We start from the raw sequence: 20281 nt of genomic DNA, 5'->3' as shown, positions 1-20281 counted from the left end.
GTGTATACGTAAACAATTACACGCATACGTGCTTCATGGCGGATAAAATATCTTCCATGTTTAAAAGCATTATGTCACTTAACATTCTCATTGTAAAATAAGTAACATTTAAATTTTATTTTCCTTGGTTTGTATCAATATATTTGTTTTCTTTAACTAGAAGTATGAAACCACGATTTGTACACAAATAATTATTTTACTTCTTAATCTTTCCTTACTATTGGTTAATCATAGATGAATGAGTGGAAGCACCCAATTAAAAGTATCTCACTCAGTACCGTGTTTCGAAATAAAAAGTTTCGCTATATATGTATATATACATATGTACATACATGTAATGTGTAGTAATAAATTTTAACTGTGATATAGAAACTATGTATAATCATCGTGTATGACAGAAATAAGATATCGATATCTTAAACAATGTGCAACACGTTCTTTTGGAATTTCATAAGTCGCATTGCTGGGCATCATCGATGGTAGGTATAGTTAATTAACATAGTTCTCGTTGCTCGCTATTAATGTGATAATCTAATAGTAAATAATCTGAAGATATATACAGTGTATACGATAATTATGTGTTTTCTATGATACGCACAAACGATTAGAATTCATTGCACGAATATTTTTTGGGCGTTTCAAAACGGTGCTTTATCGTGCAGTATACGGAGTCTTGATAATCTTGATTTATGATTACGAGCTATCATAATATTTTTCCGAATTTCATTGACAACTAACTGTCAACTGTCAGTTACAAGACATTTAATGGCATATTCTTGTTTATTTTGATATAATGTTGTAAGTGAACAAATTTTAATTGTAAAATATGTTGATTAATGTTTATCTTGTGTACAGAAATTGTTAATCGACAAGTATTCATTGTAGTTTTTATAATTGTTAATAGATTTTAGTATGATTAGAACGATCTGTTTACAATAGAGTAAAAATTAAATTTTCCTAATATTAAAAGCACTATATATGTATATCGTTACGATTTTTTAAATGATTAAACAAATTTTTTTCTTAAAAAAATTATGTATGTTTTCAATGATAAAATTGAAGTTTATATATTTATTCTAGACAATTAGAAAAATGCTATGGCGTCCTCAGGATCACATAATGGGGATGCAGAGACTGAAAGCGATAAGTTTGAAGTATCAAAGATTGATAGACACGGTTTCCTTCATGATTCCAACTGTAGTTCTGAAAGGTAATATCAAGAAAAAGAACATGATAGTTTTATAGTTATATATTGCCACTGGTTAATATATTTTATGAAATATTAGCCTTGGAAAACATGGAATACCACCTGAGATAATGCTACGAAGAGAACGAAAATGGATACAGATGTTAAACAATTGGAGTTATTTTATGAATAGAAACTATCGCAAAGTCAGAGAAAGATGTAGAAAGGGTATTCCACCTTCTGTAAGACTTCGTGCATGGTTAAATCTCTGTGGAGGCCAATTGTTGATGGATACAAACCCAAATTTATTTGAAGAACTGGTAGAAAGGTCTGGTGATCCAAAATATATAGATGATATAAAAAAAGATCTTCATCGACAATTTCCTCATCATGTGATGTTTATCGGAGAAGCTCCAGGACAAGAAGAACTCTTCAAAGTGTTAAAGGCATATTCAATTTTGAATAGCAAAGTTGGTTATTGTCAAGCTCAAGCACCTATAGCAGCATTTTTACTGATGCATATGCCAGCTGTACAAGCATTTTGGTGTCTTGTTGCGATATGTGATAAATATTTATTCGGTTATTATAGTCAAGGAATGGAAACATTATTAAGAGATGGAGATATTTTATTTGCCCTCCTCAAAAGAGTATCTCCTATCGCTTATAAACACTTGGTTAATATAGATTTGTATTTTATTTATACAGAATTAAAGATCAAACTGTATGTATTGATTATTGTTTATTTATACAGAAAAAACAGAAGATGGATCCAATTTTGTACATGACCGAATGGTTCTTATGTGTGTATACACGAACACTGCCATGGGAAAGTATTCTACGAGTGTGGGATATGTTTCTGTGCGAAGGCGTAAAAATTATTTTTAAAGTTGGTTTAGTTTTGTTGAAGGGTAGCTTAGGTCGTACATCTCTTACTAAACGTTGTCCAACGGTTTATGAAACGCTCCAATTATTAAGAAATCCTCCTCAACATATTATGGAAGAAGAAGCTTTAGTGTATCAGGTAAATTGTCTCTCTTTCTTTTTTTTTTTTTTTTTTTTTGTTATATTGTTGCTTACGTTCGGATATATTTGAATATATCCTATTACAGATTCGAAAATTAAATCTGACCGAAGAAGATTTTGAATACGAGCATCGGCGTCAAGTATTAAAACGGGAAGCTGCAGAACAAGCATCTCTTTCCACTGCTAATCGGACAGACTGACTAAAAAAGTAGGTAGCATGTAAAATGAGTAAAGAGCTTACAGGTATTACTCCAGAGTGTGCCTTCCTCTCTATATTCTTCATATTGTACAGTTCACAACATTTATATAGCTATACTTTTACAAGAATACCTAATTTCTTTATTGCAAATTTAGATAATTCTTAAATAGAATCGCACACGCATACATTCCCTTGAATAGATCAAAATAAATTATATGTCTATAGTTTTATTACTAAACTATGATTACAAAAATGCACAATACTTGTAGATGTTTATAGTAGCAATTAATAATGTTGTATTATTTAATATACAAGGTGTCTGGCTACAGATGGGCATCCTTTGAGTTGGCGGTAGCTAGGGTAACTCTGAACAACTTTTTCCGTTACGCGGTATGCGGGCTCTGATTGATGGTAGGTGTTAAGGAAAAAGTTATTCGAAATCACTCCAGCTACCACCTCTCAAAGGGTACCTACCTGTAATCGAATACCTGGTACGTCTAGTTATTAACTTTATACAATTCTATTAATATTTATGTACAAAAGAAAACTGTAAGACATTACATATTACATTTTTTAAGAATAAAGTTTAGTATATTATAATGTTATTGAATAAGGATTGTTTTGTTTAACTGTGTGTTGTTTTTTTTGTTAAAATTTATCCAACTAATAACAAATGTAATTAAATAATATACATATGTTATAAAATATATTTTGTCAGATCACAAAGTGTCATTTCAGTTTTACAGGTATTAATCTAATAACTAATTACAGAAATTTAAGGTTCATGGAGGCAATATCAGAACGGAATCGACTCGGAGGTTCTCAACATTTTTCTAAAACATTATAGTGCTCGATAGCGTTTTTAACGATATTCGATAAATAAAAGAAATCGTCTTGAATACTCCGCGCGTGAAATATATCTAATTGAGTAAGTTTTGGTAAAAATAGAACGCTCATCATGAATACAATCGCCATGGTAACAAACGTACTTATGGCTGCAAAAAGTGGATGTGATAGTTGGGTTTGCGTGACTTGTGCAGCAACCTTATTGTCAAATGCAGGTTCAGGCTACAAAGAACATAATATATATGTATATTAAGGTGATAATAATTTTTTCTATTTTTTCAGTAAATTCAATTTTTTTATCTTTTTTTTTTTTTCATTTTAAAGTTAAAATAATTGTATTTTAACAGATATATGTATGTTAAGAACAAACAAAATATTATTTTACTTACGATTGTCTTGTACCCGTGATTTCTTTTGAATTCTGACATGAATGTCTTTAATGGAAAAAAATAATATTGATAGAGAGGCTGGTTGACCGGAAACTCCGCATGAGTCTGCGTAACTTGAGGCATCTCGCCGGAAGAGACTGCATTAGTTAAAGAAGACAAACTGACTGTTGAGCCTTTGTCCAATGCGTTTTTATACATCGCTGCCAGTTCCGCTCGTGTATATCCAAGTACTTCAGGTTCTTGCACCTTAATAATGGTTGACGGCTGAGACTGAAACGTATGAATAAAAATTCCTATTTGAAACGTTTCGTAGATACCTTTTACAATAATGTAAAAATATGTACATACGTATATGAGAATAAATTATTATATATCGTTTATGTCCGGGAAATAATAATAGAAAATTATTTACCGGATAATAAGGAAGAGAATTTTCAAAATCAGCTCGATGGAACTCGATTTTCTCATTAATTGGTACATTGTAACGTTGTGCGCTTTGATTCTTATAATTTCCATTTTGTCGTTCGTTCTTATTAATTCTCTGATAATTTTGTTTATTCTCATAAGTTGGTACATTCTTATGATTATTTCTCCACGATAAACGATCATAAACGTTGACCGAGGAAGGGACATTAAACTCTTGAAGCTGAAACATCACTTTTTGAAGATATTCCTCACTTGATTCATGGTTTGCCCGTGTTTCTACGTAAACATAGTTAAAAATTACTACTAAAATAAGATAACTTAACTTCATTTTTCCTGTTATATTCATTTTATAAGATATTCCAATTTAATCTTAATCATTTCTTCCAATAATTTTTCTGTATCCACATTTTAAACATTAAAAATAATAATGAACGAGTTCATCGCGTTAGTAATATCATTTGATTCTTTATTCCTGATTGTAAAACGGATTTCATATCACACACGAATTCATTGAACAGTTACGACTGGCACGTTCGCAATTGTACTAGCAGGGATGATGAACTGTATGGCCATCCTCGGCCAACTGGTTCCCCACCAAGTATTCCAAGAATTTTCTTAATAGTAAGTATGCACCTACGTATGTGGAAGAAAGTCCATTAAGTAATATGTGAACTTGTTGAATGTTAAAAAACACGTAACGTTTAATAGTATTTCGTTTACGATGAAAATCTACAAATTTATGGTAGTTGGAATTCTTCGTCAGTAACATTTATTTTGATTTTCATGATAGGAGGATGTAGCCGGTAGAAGATGAAGTATCAGAAATCTACGAACCTACTACGATCATCAGCAACCTATAAGAAGATCATTCTAACGATAAGGAGGTACTAGTTTAATTTGTTACAGTTTGGATAAACAAAGAGCAGTTTGAACTTGTCACGGTAGGTAGGTAGGTAAGTAAGTAAGTAAGTACCTACTACTTTATATCGTCGCACATTTCTATTGAACTGGTTTACTGTACTGTTTCCATTTTCTTACGAATCATGTAATAATCATTTGTCCAACTTGTTGCGCAAAACACGAATGAACACGAAAGTCAAGAATACGAAATAAGGACCAACCGTCTCGTCTACCAGTCGTTGGTGTCTCCAAGTTATTATGCACTCGAAAACTTGATTATCCGGTGCCTGCCTAGTCGAATCTGAACTTGATTTCGGGCGCATCCGCGTTACTTTCTTGAACAGTAACGGAAAGATACGAAATAACTTTTAAAGTCCTACATTATTTTATGCGTGAAGAAATTGATGAAGGTTCCTTAACATTATTGACGTATCTTTTTAACTATTTAAAGGACGACACAGTGTTATTTATATTATAAATACTTTATCATTATTTTTTTTTACTTGCTATGCAAATAAAACTAGTAAGTTTGGAGTACAATGAACGATTAAGGAATTGCGGTTCGTTGAATGGTACTATGAAGAGCCGTTACATGACAACCTGCGATTTTCCTTAATTTGTTCATCCACCGTAATTACCCCGCTATTACGTTGTCCACGTAATAACAGCTTTTTTCTTAGTATTGTTTCTTTTTAACTTGCGAGATTGTGAGAATTATACATATATGTATTACAACAGAAAATGATACTTCTATCATTTGTAATTAAAGTACATATTATCTACACGTTTAACGGTACGTTGACCGATGGAAACGAAAAGTGGTAGTTTCGCGAATAAATGGAAGACAATTATTATTAGGTGTACTCGAACGTTGGGCGTTACTCGAATAATTATTTAAGACTGATTCAAACGATAGGAATGCATGTTATTTCACAGATAGAATCAATATTAAATACAATTTTATACCGTTAGCATTTGTTCCAGAATACTATCTATATTTTAAGGACAGGGGAGGTAGGAGAACCAAAATTGCTTGTATGGTTCGTTATTATATCGTGTATTTCCTTTCACATCGAGTGCACCGTTACCGATATCACTTTACAATTCTCTTTTTCCTTCTTTTCATACAAAAAAGATGATTCAATGATCAACGTCGCTACAATAATTTTGTCATTCATCAGTAATTGTCATTACACGTAATTTCATAGATATAATACATATATCTTTATCTTTAGCATAATTTCTTCTCTTTAAAGTGAATATCATACAAAATCTAATACTATACGTAATTTAACCTTAATTCCTCGTTATATATAAACATAATGTAGTAATGTAATATGCGGCGGTGGTTCTATCTTATTCTCCTTAATGTTTAAAGTAATTTACAAAAGTCTTGTTTGTCGTAGACAACTAGTATCGTTGGAGACGGCGGCGATAGGCCCTGTTTTTAGAGCATATGGTAATTGCCAATTTGAACTTTGGCGCGTATCATTGTTCGCGGATGCGCGCGCGCAATTACAGTCACTACGCGAACCATTTCCGGTTGTTTCAGCACCGTTCAACACGGTGGATGCGAAATTTAAAGCGGCGAACCCCGTTTCAGTGTTAAATTCGACGTAAATTCAAACGCGGTTAGTTAAAAAATACGTTAAAAGGTATATTTATATACAAAACAAAAGGATACGCTACCAGGTTAGTGCTTAATATGTTAATCTAAAAAACCACGTTCGACAGAAATCTTTCTTGTCTCGGAATATAATGGTGTATAATTGATCTTAGCAAAAGATTATCAAGATGTTTGCGCGTTAACCTCTAATACTTTTGCATGATTATTAATATCATATTTTTGTAATCATTTCTTTTGTGCAATACGTATAAATAACTATTTCGGTATAATTTTCATTTGAAAAAATAGGCCGAAATGTACTTTGTTTTCCGAATTTATCGTATAAAGTTGAGTATTGGTACATGAAAGATTTCAAATGGAGCCAGAAGTGAACTCAGACTCGCATGCTCTATCGTTCGAAGTATGCAAATTATTTAAAATATACATTGTAAGCATAAATTAAAATTTCAGTACACTAAATGTTAAATCACGACGATTCATAGCACATTTTTTTTTTTTTTTTTTTTACATAGAGCCTTAACGAAACCTACGTGTTTGTACATAACATGTAGTACGACACGTTATGTCTATTTGATGATAATCATCAAATAAGTAACATTAATTTAACAAGTCTATACACGTCACTGATAATATAAGGTAATATATATATATATATTTTTTTTTTTATTGCTACGTTTATGGAGTAAGCAATTTCATTAAAAGTTGATACAAAGTCGCAACGATAATAAACTAATCATAATGAATACTTTCGGTAATATTTTTCTGTAGTATTCTTCTAGCGTGTCGTTCGAGTTTGTTTTACTCGTAGTTACGACTTCGCAGCCGAGCAAAGTTATTAGAAATATAAAACAACGTGCATATATAGGGTGCCCGATTTTAATTTATAAATGGATCTTTTTTTTACTGTTTTACATTAATAGATAGTCAAGATTAAAGTTTCATTATTTCTCAACATTTTTTCTTTTAATAATTGTTGTGTTTCGGTCACCCTGTATATATCCGTAAAAACGTAACTGTCTTTTTGCAAAAGTGTTGTGCAATTTAAAAAGCAAAAGTCGCTACACGTGATTTTGTAATGCTAACCGGTAATTACACTGAATGAAAAGGTAATACATAATACGTACATCGTATCGGTCAAAATCGGTGATATCGTAAAATATCGATATTTCAACATCATGCAGTAAACGCACATAAACTGGGCGAAATTCGACCACTCACGTTTCGATAATGTTACGCTTGATAATTACAAAACTTAATGAGCTTTTTTTATCAGTTACAGTCAAACAGTTACTCTGTTTGTAAGTGAATGTGCGATAAAACACGCAACGTTAAGATTACCAAATTACTTTCATTCTAACGCTTAGGAGATAGGAATATCAAGCTGGTACAAAATCTGTAAAAATTGAAGTATATCGGTATCAAATGTAGGTTTTTAGAAGTTACCGAAATTAATGATAAATTGAAATTACAAGATATAAAAGTACAATATTGATTTTTATAAAAACTGGTCTCTGTTGCCAGTTGTACAAAAAGGATTGTGATTCGTCACATCTTAAACTCATCAGTCGCATAGAATATCACAGGAACGTTAGTAGGTGCCATTGGATTTGTGTATATTAAAAACTACATTGCCCATGTATGCATTGAATGAATATAGAACGATAAAAGAACTTTAAATTTCATTATTAAGGCAATACTCCACAAACACACACACACACACACACACACACACACACACTGTACAATAAAATAATTCGAACCTATCCTTGTGCAATAAAAACTTCCAGCAATGGACAAAGCATGATTAAAATAAAAAATTGTAAGCACAAATGTAAGAATGCCCTTGATAATTCTCCTTACCCGGTATCTTTTAAAATCTTATTTTTTATGTTAAAATAGTAAATGAATTTTAATAGCAAATATTTTAACTTGCAAAATAAACTGCAACATCGAGTAATTATTATTATTATTATTATTATTATTATTTTTAAGTGTAATAAGTTTGTGCTGCTAAAATTATCATTTTTGTATTTAATGATGACAATTTTCTTTTTGTACAGAAATTTATTTCAATTTCATATTTTATAATTCATTGCCAAGTGCAGCACAATCATATTCACAAAATCATACCTCTTTGCTATGGCAATAGTGTAATTTACAAAATTCTATGCTAGCTCATTCGGTTACTCTACTTAACGCTATTGTTTCTCTCGGTACTAGGGCAAATTTAGCATTGAATGGCATCTTTAATGTAACAAGTGACAGATACATTATCAGTCACCTTTTTCTGGGCACAGCATAGTATTTAATACATTCTACTTGAATTATTATCCATGAAAAAACCGCCGTCTCCACATTACTTCTTATGAATCGCCTAGGTATTACAACAAACGCGTCACGCACTCGTTCTTACAGGGCACGCTGTATTATTTGCGCTATATCTTCCTGATCCAGTTACATAAAGCCATTTACCTCGAAATGAATTAAAGTTAATTACAGATTGTTAATCAATGAAATTTTAAGAACTACGATTTTGATTTAAATAAAAAACTAACATAGTAACACAGCCCGATGCAATAATAATGTGCGCCTTTGTAATGTTTTCCTTTTTCTGTGAGAGAACGGCAAACCTCGAGACTGCCATTAACTTTAACTTGTATCTGAGGTATTTCCACATTATTAATAATAGCACGTTTGCACTTTAAGAAATAATAAAAAGAGTACACATGCTATTCATTTGAAACTTTGTTTTTTTCTTGGATCATATAAGAATCCTTGTCATGGCAAAAATAAAAAAATTATATAGATTAATTCACAACAATACTTTTAATCTTTCTAATTAATACACTGGTTGTAAAAATGTTCGGTGTATCTATATACACATCCTAAATCGAGAAGTTGCGTAACAAGAACAACACATGTAATTAATTATAAAAAAATTCGATTATAAAATTTGCAATTGTATATACTGTAGTACGAGTGTTTATACAATCACTACATTTATTGTTCTGAGTTATGCATTTCCATGTTCATAATGTAGATATTAGCTGTATAAAAATTTAAAACAATTACTAATTCTGTCTGAACTCTTGTTAAATAATAAAATTGCAATTATCATATATCGCAGATCGTATAAATAACAGTTATTGTTTCATTATTCAAACATCACTTATTCTCTCACTAGTAGCAATATAATATAAATTAAAACGGATAGGTTTACTACAAGTAAGGCGCTGTACTTATAAATTGTTACTTTAAAAAGTATAAAAAATTCATAAGGTTACTTTTCATAGATGTAATTGTGCGTGTCCATAGTATTTTCAAAAAATTTCGTACACAACAAACTATCACACAAAATGTTTAGGAATTTCCACCATATGTATAATTTAGTCTACCGACCAAATTCATCGTAAACGAATATTCAATGCAAATAAAAGATAATGCGATGATAATAAATTGTAATATCACAAAATTATATTGAATTCTATATATATATATATGTAAAAGTTTTGCTCTTTGAAAAAAAAACATGTATAAAATATGTTTAAAATATTCCCATTTAACCATTGTACATACTGTATTACAACCAGTGAAATTAGATGAACATGTTAATTAAAATATTTGTTAAGAATGAGATGTTTAGTTAAAAGTATTAGATTCTGTAAAAATACAAATTTCATACAAAAACTTAAATAGGCGGAAATTCTTAGGCACTTTGTACCTTTTCAGAGCGTTCAGAAATATAACAATTGTTTGTATGATGATTAGCATAAAACAAATATTGTTACACTGCTTGATTAATACGTAAGCAACAGTGACAGGCGATGATAATGATTTGAATTACAGACGGAGCATATGTTCGTCTCTTACATATCTATCAATTATATAACATAATCGAAGCGTAAACTAGCAACTAATTAATTAATTCTCCCGATTGGAGTGAACCGGTTATACACACATGTACATCAAGTAGGGGTGTGCATTAGCACGATAATGGAATGAAGAAAATTGATACGGAAAGGAAAGAAAAAAATCTTGCTGACCGATGCGATGCGTAAATCAAAATTTATAATATGATTGTCCCCTGGCCATAAGTGAATGGCTTAGCAGCGCACGTGCCGGAGTTAAAACTTGACTAGAAATGAACGAGCGTGCGAAGAAAATGTAACGTATCGATTTCGTAATTATTTTACTTCAAAAAAGATTCCATTTTTTCTTTCCTTATTCATATTAATCTCATTAATTTGTGTTCGTTTCTCATCTCAGCACTTCATCCACCGTGAATATTAATAGTTATAGATAGTTCTTACTACTTTCTTTCTTTCTTTCTTTTTTTTTTTAAACATAAAAATTATGTTTCTATTCCAAACAGAGGTATTCTTATTTATGTAAACTAAGAATCTTCGTGAAATCTATGTAAGGACTATCTACATCACTTAATATTTCTCAAGTGAAACCTAACTCCTGTTGTGCCGCGTAAGCCCTCCAATTATGCGTTACATTTTATCGGTGACTTACAAAGCACATTTCCGAACATGCCGCACACATAGATATCTCTAATTGTCCTCCCGTATGAAAAAGTAAAAAAATGATCTTCTCGTGGTTACAAATTCACAGCAATTTTACATGCCGTACAAACAAGGTACGTGCTGTTCTTCGCGCATTTCGAACTGAATAAGAATATCAGTCTTTCTTTCTAGAAGAAAAATTAGCGCAGGCGTGTATACACACACGCTTATGTATATGACACGTATCTTACAAATAAACTTACACACATGCGTGCGTGCGTGCGTGCGTGCGTGCGTGCGTGATTATTAGTAGTTGTAAACATATAAAGTAGATCATATCAGCATTTGATCTCTTTGTCATTGAACGGTAGGATAACAACACATGCCAGTAGAAACATTTTGGAAGAATACAATCTAGTTCTAATTCAGCTTAAAACCATATTAACTGTACCATCTATACAATATTTGATCGTGCTTAAAGACCAGATAAAAAAGACAAATTTAAATAAAAGCTAACGTAAAGTTTATCAGCTTTTAAATGAATCATAATTTCAATGTGCATTTTAAATTTAACTAGATATTTTATAAACGTTACAATATAAAAAACAAAGACACGATTAAATATTAGATTGGTAAGGTATATATGGTCAATTTGTCAGGGTATTCATACATCTTATTAAATATGCTCGATGTTTCACTAATCCATCGAATAGTTATAATTGTTATAATTTAAAAAAAAAAAAAAAAAAAGAAAAGAAAGAAAAAAAAATTAAATTTAAAAAAAGCACTTACTTTGTTGCATTAGTGCTTTCCTCAAATGTTCCATTTCAATCACAAAAATTTTTGATACACTATTTTCTTTTCCTTTCCTTGATATTATCGATAAAAATAAATCATTGAGATAAATTCACAACGTTGTTGAAAGCATGGTATCACGAAAGTCATCACTGTACTGCACTTGGTAACAATTAACCAACCGATTAATTTGTCAATTACATCGAAACAATTATGCATTTAGTTTAATCATAATGCGATTTGTCAATGTGAAATATTTACTGCATAATCCGTGTAATAGGTTTTTCCTTTTTAGTACACATAATTTGGTAGTCTGTGCTCGAAATATCAAAAGTTGCTATTTTCATTTGCACCCATATGCGTCAGTCTAACTTCATGATATACTTGTTCACCAATATATTAATAATTTCTTTGGTTGGCCCAATATAAAGTTCCTTTGAGCATTTATACGTTTTTCACTTGTTTGTTTGAACGTTAATTGTCTTTACGCACACATTCATCAAATATTATTATGGTATTCCAGCATTATGTATCTTGGTATTAAGAGGCTGGTGGTTCATCGTCGGCTAAATTATGAAGATCCGAATAATTAACGATAGCACGATGCAAAAATTCATATTGTGCCTAAAATATATCAATTCATACATTAAGATCAAGATTGAGATTATAATTATTATTTATATGATAAATAATTTGCTAAATATCAAATTACGTACAAAAGTGCTGATCATTCCATGTCTTTGAGAACGTAGCTTTTTCGTTGTTGTAAAGATATCTACGCGTTTTTCAGTCCTTAATTGCTGTACCAATATGCTAAGGGCGACGAACATAGAGCTCCTATCAGATCCATAACTGCAGTGTACAACTAATGAACCGCTCGATTCTGTGTCATTTGTAAGAGTTTGGTTTACAAGTTCAATGAGACCGCGTGTCACTTCAGGTACTTCTCCTTCTACTGTCGGCCAACCATGATACTGATATTGAGTCACAACAACATTTTCGTCAGTTTTCGTGTTAGAAACGCAAAATTCACGACGAGTATAGTACGGACAGCTCTCGCTTTGAATATATCTAACTCTTATATGGTCATATACAGTTTCATCATCGGGCCAATATCGTGGACACTTACGTGGACCTTCGTTCAACTAAAAATACATTTTTATGTTATAATTATACTTTTAGTCAATTTATTTGCTTTTAAAATAACACTGGTATTACTATTCTTACTTGTAGTCGGAAGCCCAATAAATATTTTCATCCGACTACTTTACAGTTAAATAATATGCAAATGATCTAGATAAAATATACGTTGCGTGCTATACAGATAATATTTACGCAACGCTGAAGTAAAAAAAAAAAAAAAAAAAAAAAAAAATGAAATGCATTTTTAGTGTTAGTTGTAAAATAAAGTTTCCTGATTTCTCTATTTTATACTTACATCAGATAACATTACTATTGTTGAGATGCATTGTTCTGAGATCATTCGCCAGAAATCTGCTATAGTAGTCTCCAATGGGTCTTGAGTAATAACAAACGATTCAGAATTGTCATAGCCCTCAATAAATGAGGCGTTTATGTAAGTAGAATGTTCTCTACCCGGAACAGGTGTAAGAATTACTCGATTTCTATCGTACGGTATTATCAATTCGCTTCTGTTCTTACTCTTGTTTTCTTCCCCACCGCCCACGGAAAATGATTTTCTATCTTCTAACACAGAGTTAATTTTCTAGAAATATAAATAAGAAAAAAGGAAAACATGTGATACATTGATTAATTTATAAAAAGTCTTTAAAATAATTTCCTACTTACATCATACTCCTCTTCCATTCTACATTTCTCTTTACCGTTATCTCTTTGTCTCAATTTCGCGACTGCAGCTTTAAGCTGAGATGCTGGAATTTCGGTGTCACCGTATTGTGCCATTTCCATTAATGCACGGTAAATAAAGATATACTGTTTCAATGATTGCACTAAGAAATTTCTCTGATGTCTTAGATCGCAGACTGTATTGAAAATTGAAACTTGACCTTCTTCTGCAAGTTGCTGTAACAGAGAGTCTAATGCAACTAATGTCCCTGTTCGTCCAACACCTGCGCTACAATGTACTAATATTGGCCCCTTCTCTAACGAGTAAGCTTCGTTCACTCTTTTTATGAACCTCAATATCGCATGCGGATGTTCCGGTGCCATGAAATCTTTCCAAACTAAAAAGTGATATTGCACAATCGTACGTGCATCTCGTTCTCCCAATCGTGTCATTTTTAATTCACGAACGACGTAATCGGAGTAAGCTCTTTCTCGAATATGTTCAACAGTGATATCACCGAAATTTTTTGTTTCCCTTTTGTCCGGCCAATATTTTGCACATTTTGTTTTCGAATATTCCTCGAGGTTTGTCAACATGAGTATAAGTTCAAGATGTTGTTCCCAAATCATTCTCCAGTAATCGCAAACAGTATTTTCCATCGGACCTTGGGCGCATATAAATTTCTTGCGTTCTTTGTATCCCAAAACGAAGTTCGCATTTATATAATCAGAACCACAAATTCCATCCATTTGTGCGAGTCTTATTCTTGTCTGATCGTAACACTTTATGTCTGGATAACGATTTTTGTACAGATTTTCGCGAGCCTCCGAAGCTCTTGTCGTACGATCCGTAAACCTATCCGGCAACAGTTCAAATTCGTGCTGAAAGCCATAATCGGAATCCCGGTGTCGTTCAAGATAAGACTGAAGCAATTCGCTTTTTGGAATAGGAGGCATATCCGGTGGACTAGCTGCGACGAGCTGATGCCTTCCTCTCAGACTTCTGCACAAATGTCTAACAGAAGATAACATTTATTACATGTTACAAAACATAATACGTATTACTAAATTTATACATTTCTTTACCTGAAACTATTTCTCAAAGTTATAATTTCTTCTCCTCTTTGCCGAACACGTTTTGTATATCTATGCAGTATACAAAGCGCAATAAGAAGTATGATGATGATCAGTATAAGGGCAATGGAAATTTGTAAAATTACGCTAAGCGTGGTCACTTCTGCCGATACCATAGATCCAGGATCTAATCCTCCATAAAGAGGGTTAAAGTAATTACTGTAGGCTGGTAAAAGCTGATCTCCTTGATTTCCAAACACTATGAAAGAAACATCCAATTGTACTAACTACAATTATATTATTTTACAAGAAAATTAATGATAAATAATGATGACATAGATACCGATAACTTCGATAAAACCAGTGTAGTTTGATTTTTCATCGAGAAAACCATCTTGTGGCATTTCAGAAGAACCGTCGTTGTTCTTTGTTTTCTGAATAACTGTATTCTCCCTTTTTCTTCTTTCTACACTCTCTGTGTAATTGCTGTCTACTTTATTCGGAATAGTCGTTTCTATTCCTTGGATAGTGGTAGTTGTCGGCGAGGTAGAAGTTGTAGTAGTAGTAGTAGTAGTAGTAGTAGTAGTGGTGGTAGTAGTAGTAGTAGTAGTTGTTACCGGCGTTGTTGCAATTGTTGTAACTGTCGTATTGGGTGTTGAGGCGGTTGTTTGAACTTCCGGAACAAAATGTAATACCGGTGGAGCGGCTTTTGGCCGAAGTCCAATACATTTATTGCACATAGTACTGCCGTTAAATGATTCGCCATCACCGAGGAAAATCTCTGATATCAATTGATCACTATCAAACATTTCAGCCATGTAAGCGCCGCCAGAAGGTGAATTATGCGCATACTGATATGAATAAACACCAATTTCTTCAGGTGGTGGTAAATCGGTAACACTTTTCTGGGGTGCTAATTTTACCAGATATACTCGATAGCAACATATTGGACCATTTCTTTCCGTTATACGCGGAAGGTACAATTTAAATAACTGTCTACCTTGATTCTCAATTTTTCGCCATGATCGCATATTTAAACTATCTCTGTCTGGAATGGTAACCGGCGTAGTGCAATTACCAATTGCATCCTTTCCTGGTGTACGGGATCTCGTCACGCCGTGTACTCGAACCTTTCGACAAAACATGATTTATAAAAACGTAAAACTTTCGAATTATAATATAATAAATATAAAAATAGCAATATTTACCGTGTAATTTGTATTAGGTGGAATTTGATTAAAATTTGCACTATCTTTTTTATGAACGCTCCGGTTCTGCGGCCCCCAATTATCAATATCTAAATGACCCATGTCATTCTTAAATTTAGCAACACCGGTTAATTGTATATTGTAACGAGTAATAACACCGTTTGGCTTTTCTGGATGAACCCATGTAATGGAAATAAAACTGGAACTACTGATATTATCGAATCGACAACTAACGGATAAATTTTTAGGAGGGCTGGCCACTAAAATTTAAATGATATGCAATTAATTCCTCATTTCTTAACTTGACAGAACATTGGTCTCGTGTTGAACGATTCTATCTACCTCCGTCTAAAGTAGTACCATTCACCTCGGCGCTCCAATTTCCACACTCTTTTGTATATTCACTACATGCAGCAATTTTAAATTTATATATTGTAGCGGGATCGAGATCAACAAACGCGTATACAGTAAGTGGTTGCGCGGGATATACCGCTTCTCTTTTTTGGTCTCCATGAGTAGCCATTAAATTGTAATAGTGAACGTGTTCTTTTAAATCAGGCGGTGGCAATGTCCAGCCTATTGTAATGGAATTTTCAGTGACTCCATTCACAGAAACTTTTGGCACAAATATAGGATCTGTAACAAGTTGTATTAATAATATACATATATGTATATATATTTTTGGTAATATCGCGAAAGGATCGGACACGATCAAAGCTGGTTTTTTTTTTTTCCTTTAAATACCTTTTTCAAGTGTAGTGATCCAACGTGGATCAAGTCTTACATGCGATGTACCTACTACATTTGCAGCACTAATTCCAATTTGATACGCTGTACCACTTTCAAAACCTTTTAAAACGTAACTCGAATTTCCACCTCCAATTTCCTCGGAATAATATTGATACTGATTAGTTCCATTCTTCATATGTTGAATAAAATATTTTTTGATAGGTTCGTTACCATCGTTTACAGTCCAATTCAAAAATATACTTCCAGCACCAACAGCCTTCATGAAATCAATGCTAACTTTTGGTACATCAATTACAAAAAGATGTCGATAGGCACTAATTTCGCTGCTATAGTCGCGTGCTTTACAAATATACGTTCCATTATCTTTAGGTGTCAAACTTGAAAATTCCAAAGTTAAGACGGTGTAAGTCTCATTTATCTGTGTAATAGTGGTAAAGTCTTTCAAGTGTTCGGTACTTTCTGAATCATTCCCTTTAAACCAAGCAAATTGAGTTAATGGATAACCATACATGTGACAGGTCAAGTTAGCTGACTCCATTACTTTTGCTCGAATATCCTCTCCAGGTGCTATTTTACCTGGCTCTAAAATAAAAGAAATTCTTTCTTAAAAGAATAAACAATAAAATAAGCAATATTAACTGTAACTATAACTGTAATTAACATTTACCAATAATTCTGATATGAACATCTTTTTCCAATAATTCCCCGTCTGTAGTTTGTGCTGAACACCTATAGTCTCCTGTATCATTTCTGCTAGCTTGTTTGATATCCAAACGTTCTCCAGAATCATAATCTTTAATAGTAGTGAGGTTTCTTCCATTGCTAGTCCACCATATTTGACCGGGTACGTTAAGTTTACATATCAGTGAAGGTGTACTACCAGCTTCGATACCTTCTAAAGCTTGAGATGCTGTAATTTCTAGTACCGATGGGTTCTCATTTTTTGGTTCAGTTGTTTCTATTTTTTCTACACCTGCATATAAATACATGTACAGATTCATATTTATTATTATAAAAATACATAAACTATTATGATAAAAGTATCTTCTATGTAAAAATTCTTCTTTCATTTTAGCAGATCTTTGATACGCCAAACTTCAAAATAACTTTCAACCAAGTAGTATGCGAATGAACCAAGTAACTGGCTCATTAATTCATTACAATCATAATAGCAAAGTGACATAAACTGGATAAGTATTGTCTTAACGGTTGAAATTAGCATAAAACTTCAGTATATTTTACAATATATTCTAATTTAAAAAATTAGAAAATTAATATAAAATTTCAATTATAAATACAATCATATTAAGAAATTTTTTATTCGTGTAAAGTTTATTTTTTGCGAAAGTAAAATTCGGTAACATATCTAAAAGGTACACGTAGGTATCGGAATATGACGGCACTATAAATATACAAAATAAGTCATTAAAAATAAGGATAAAAGGAATACTAATTTTATGAAATTCAAATACATATATAATAATATTGTATATTGATAAAAAGAATGGTCATGTTTTATTATTTATATAAAATGAATTACAAAATTTTTTCAAGCAATTTACGTCCAGTTTTATTAAAGTAATATAACTTGAAATTTGTTACTATTATTATTTTACGCTAATAAAAAGTCGCGATATTAGAACACCATTTGTGTATGTATGTACGTATACATCAGTATACATATACATATGTAGTACACACAATAAAGTGCATTATGATACAGTCAAAAGTAATATCGAATTGAAATAGGTATCGATCGATTAGTAACACACTATCGTTTAAATAATAAATTAATATATAATAACAGAAGGAAATAAAAAAACTTTAATATGCAATAAAACGTTGACAAAATTAACCGATAAATATACATATAATCATCTAAAATATGTTGAACATAATGAACTCATTAGATATCGTAGATTCTAGACGGTTTACAAAGCAAATTGATTCTGTACGTTTACTGGCAATCAATGTACCATAAAATTTGAATCATTTGGTGTAAACACAGATTGCGAGACAAACGAACAATATGAAAAAAAAAAAAAAAAAAATAATAATAATGGGGTGCAACAAATGATAAACAATTTAAACGATCAAGATACAACTCCAGTGACATTTGATATCCTTTTATATGTTGTTACTCAATCGTGCATTACGGTATGTTATTTAACGCATACAATCGGTAAACCACTTTGACTTTGGCTAAAACAGTTGTTGCACTATTTATTTATGTATAAAAACAATTGAAAGGACAAGAATGGGGAGAAGAATGGTGACAGTAGCAGTAACACATCGTGTATTGCTAATGACTTCACTTGCAATTCGTTACATCTCGTGCGGCGTTCAACAGATAAAAACGAAAGAACCAGGCGTTATGTTGAATGTAATCGTAAGACTGTTTATAAAAGCATCTCCAAAACTTACCGGATTCGTCAAGGCCGGTGACGATAAGTACGAAAAAGCAGAGTATCATCAAAGGGACACTCGACATCGGTAGACCACTTCGGGGAAACATGGCGTCGTGACAACCGGGCGTGAGCGTTGTATCCCTGGCCCTTTTCCTACTTCCTGCCACCTTCATACGCGCTCTTGATTTCTTTCACAATCCCATGACGCGCGGCTAGTATCGCCTATCCATTTCAATTACGATTCAATTCACTATTTCATATCACGCTTCGCACTTACGTGCGACGCACTTTTCGAGATATTCAAGCACGGTTCGCAAATCTTACCCCGTAATAGCGCTGGCAAAACTGAATCATATTATACGAGTGTAACGTAGGTCTCCCGACGAACACCACGCCGCCAAATGTCCAGCGATTGACACTGCCCTCCATCGGGTCTCTCTTCTAGGTTCTGATGAACAAGTCGATAATAAAGGTGATTGTCCTGAAGGCGGGAAATCTTATTAGTATTAGACATTACTATGTATTATACTTTTAACTTTTTTCCTAATTTTATTCATTTTCATATGTTGTTACATTACTATTATTGTTATCTACGATTTATCATTATCATAATCATGTTCCTGGTAGACCTAAAGTTATCATTTAACATTGCTGGAATACATAACTGATTACTAATATGTAATTTTATTACATGTATGTATTACAATTATTGAAGTAATAAATAAGGCAAGAAGGTTATCCAAGAATATCAAGTATTTACATTGAAACTTTCAAAAACATTTATATCTAGTTAATTTGCTATATGTATATGTATAATTAATTGTAAATTAATTAGTATAGATCGAGTGACTACAGATACAAAAAGACTAAACATGTTTTTTATTCTCGAAGGATCATAATTTTGGGGATCCCGGGAACCCCACGGTATCTTAGGTCCGGAGATACACAGCACGGACGGTATGAAAATCATGCCTGTTTTATCAGTCCTTCTTTTACCGAAAGACGAGGTGCGGTAAAAAGAGGGACTGGTAAAACAGGTATGTATGATTATCATACCAGTACATGGAAGTACATGGAAGACAACGTAGATGTAAAGAAATGTAAATCGCAGATTAAACATACAGAATTGAAAAAAA

The 20281-nt window shown here is 32.3% G+C and overlaps 3 protein-coding genes across 5 annotated transcripts; 1 reads left to right on the top strand and 2 right to left on the bottom strand.

Moving 5' to 3' along the window:
• Positions 1-36: 36 nt before the first annotated feature.
• Positions 37-3013, top strand: LOC114875810 (TBC1 domain family member 10A). Of its 2 annotated transcripts, none has more exons than XM_046289011.1 (5): positions 37-479; positions 1081-1210; positions 1287-1860; positions 1938-2207; positions 2296-3013. In XM_046289011.1, exons 2-5 carry the CDS (start codon positions 1098-1100, stop codon positions 2407-2409), a joined length of 1071 nt encoding a protein of 356 aa, XP_046144967.1. In that variant the 5' UTR covers positions 37-479; positions 1081-1097; the 3' UTR covers positions 2410-3013. The 2 variants fall into 2 exon arrangements, with proteins under 2 accessions (XP_046144967.1, XP_046144974.1); XM_046289018.1 differs by lacking the exon at positions 37-479 and adding an exon at positions 510-798.
• On the bottom strand, positions 2450-5280 carry LOC114875811. 2 transcript variants are annotated; one of them, XM_029186527.2, is made up of 5 exons: positions 5047-5280; positions 4904-4923; positions 4056-4702; positions 3644-3913; positions 2450-3476 (listed from the first exon to the last, which is right to left on the bottom strand). In XM_029186527.2, exons 3-5 carry the CDS (start codon positions 4413-4415, stop codon positions 3231-3233), a joined length of 876 nt encoding a protein of 291 aa, XP_029042360.1. In that variant the 5' UTR covers positions 4416-4702; positions 4904-4923; positions 5047-5280; the 3' UTR covers positions 2450-3230. The 2 variants fall into 2 exon arrangements, with proteins under 2 accessions (XP_029042360.1, XP_046144978.1); XM_046289022.1 differs by lacking the exon at positions 4904-4923 and having other exon boundaries at positions 4056-4345; positions 5043-5280.
• Positions 5281-6010: 730 nt separating this feature from the next.
• Positions 6011-20204, bottom strand: LOC114875803 (tyrosine-protein phosphatase 69D-like). The gene is made up of 12 exons (XM_029186509.2): positions 19162-20204; positions 17405-17710; positions 16732-17319; positions 16330-16623; positions 15988-16247; positions 15123-15909; positions 14792-15038; positions 13709-14720; positions 13338-13625; positions 12616-13044; positions 11897-12523; positions 6011-7989 (listed from the first exon to the last, which is right to left on the bottom strand). The coding sequence occupies exons 1-11, from the start codon at positions 19316-19318 to the stop codon at positions 12440-12442; spliced, it is 4452 nt and encodes a 1483-aa protein (XP_029042342.1). The 5' UTR covers positions 19319-20204; the 3' UTR covers positions 6011-7989; positions 11897-12439.
• Between the last annotated feature and the right edge of the window lie 77 nt (positions 20205-20281).

Source organism: Osmia bicornis, chromosome 2 (genome assembly GCF_907164935.1).
Source record: "Osmia bicornis bicornis chromosome 2, iOsmBic2.1, whole genome shotgun sequence".
Classification (NCBI taxonomy): Eukaryota; Metazoa; Arthropoda; class Insecta; order Hymenoptera; family Megachilidae; genus Osmia; species Osmia bicornis.
The sequence above is the reverse complement of the archived record's forward strand: the minus strand, read 5'-3'. Positions and strand labels throughout refer to the sequence as shown.

Bases quoted from the DNA above. Each gene is read 5' to 3' on its own strand.
- LOC114875811 (XM_029186527.2), bottom strand. From the start codon at position 4,415: ATGAATATAACAGGAAAAATGAAGTTAAGTTATCTTATTTTAGTAGTA. The intron at 3,914-4,055 runs GTAAATAATTTT...CATACGTTTCAG, and splicing joins ATTCTCTTCCTTATTATCCG to TCTCAGCCGTCAACCATTAT. The intron at 3,477-3,643 runs GTAAGTAAAATA...TGTTCTTTGTAG, and splicing joins ATCACGGGTACAAGACAATC to CCTGAACCTGCATTTGACAA.
- LOC114875810 (XM_046289011.1), top strand. From the start codon at position 1,098: ATGGCGTCCTCAGGATCACATAATGGGGATGCAGAGACTGAAAGCGAT. The intron at 1,861-1,937 runs GTTAATATAGAT...TTATTTATACAG, and splicing joins CTATCGCTTATAAACACTTG to AAAAAACAGAAGATGGATCC. The intron at 2,208-2,295 runs GTAAATTGTCTC...ATCCTATTACAG, and splicing joins AAGAAGCTTTAGTGTATCAG to ATTCGAAAATTAAATCTGAC.
- LOC114875803 (XM_029186509.2), bottom strand. From the start codon at position 19,318: ATGAAGGTGGCAGGAAGTAGGAAAAGGGCCAGGGATACAACGCTCACG. The intron at 17,711-19,161 runs GTAAGTTTTGGA...ATTTATATGCAG, and splicing joins CACCGGCCTTGACGAATCCG to GTGTAGAAAAAATAGAAACA. The intron at 16,624-16,731 runs GTATTTAAAGGA...AACTTGTTACAG, and splicing joins GATCACTACACTTGAAAAAG to ATCCTATATTTGTGCCAAAA.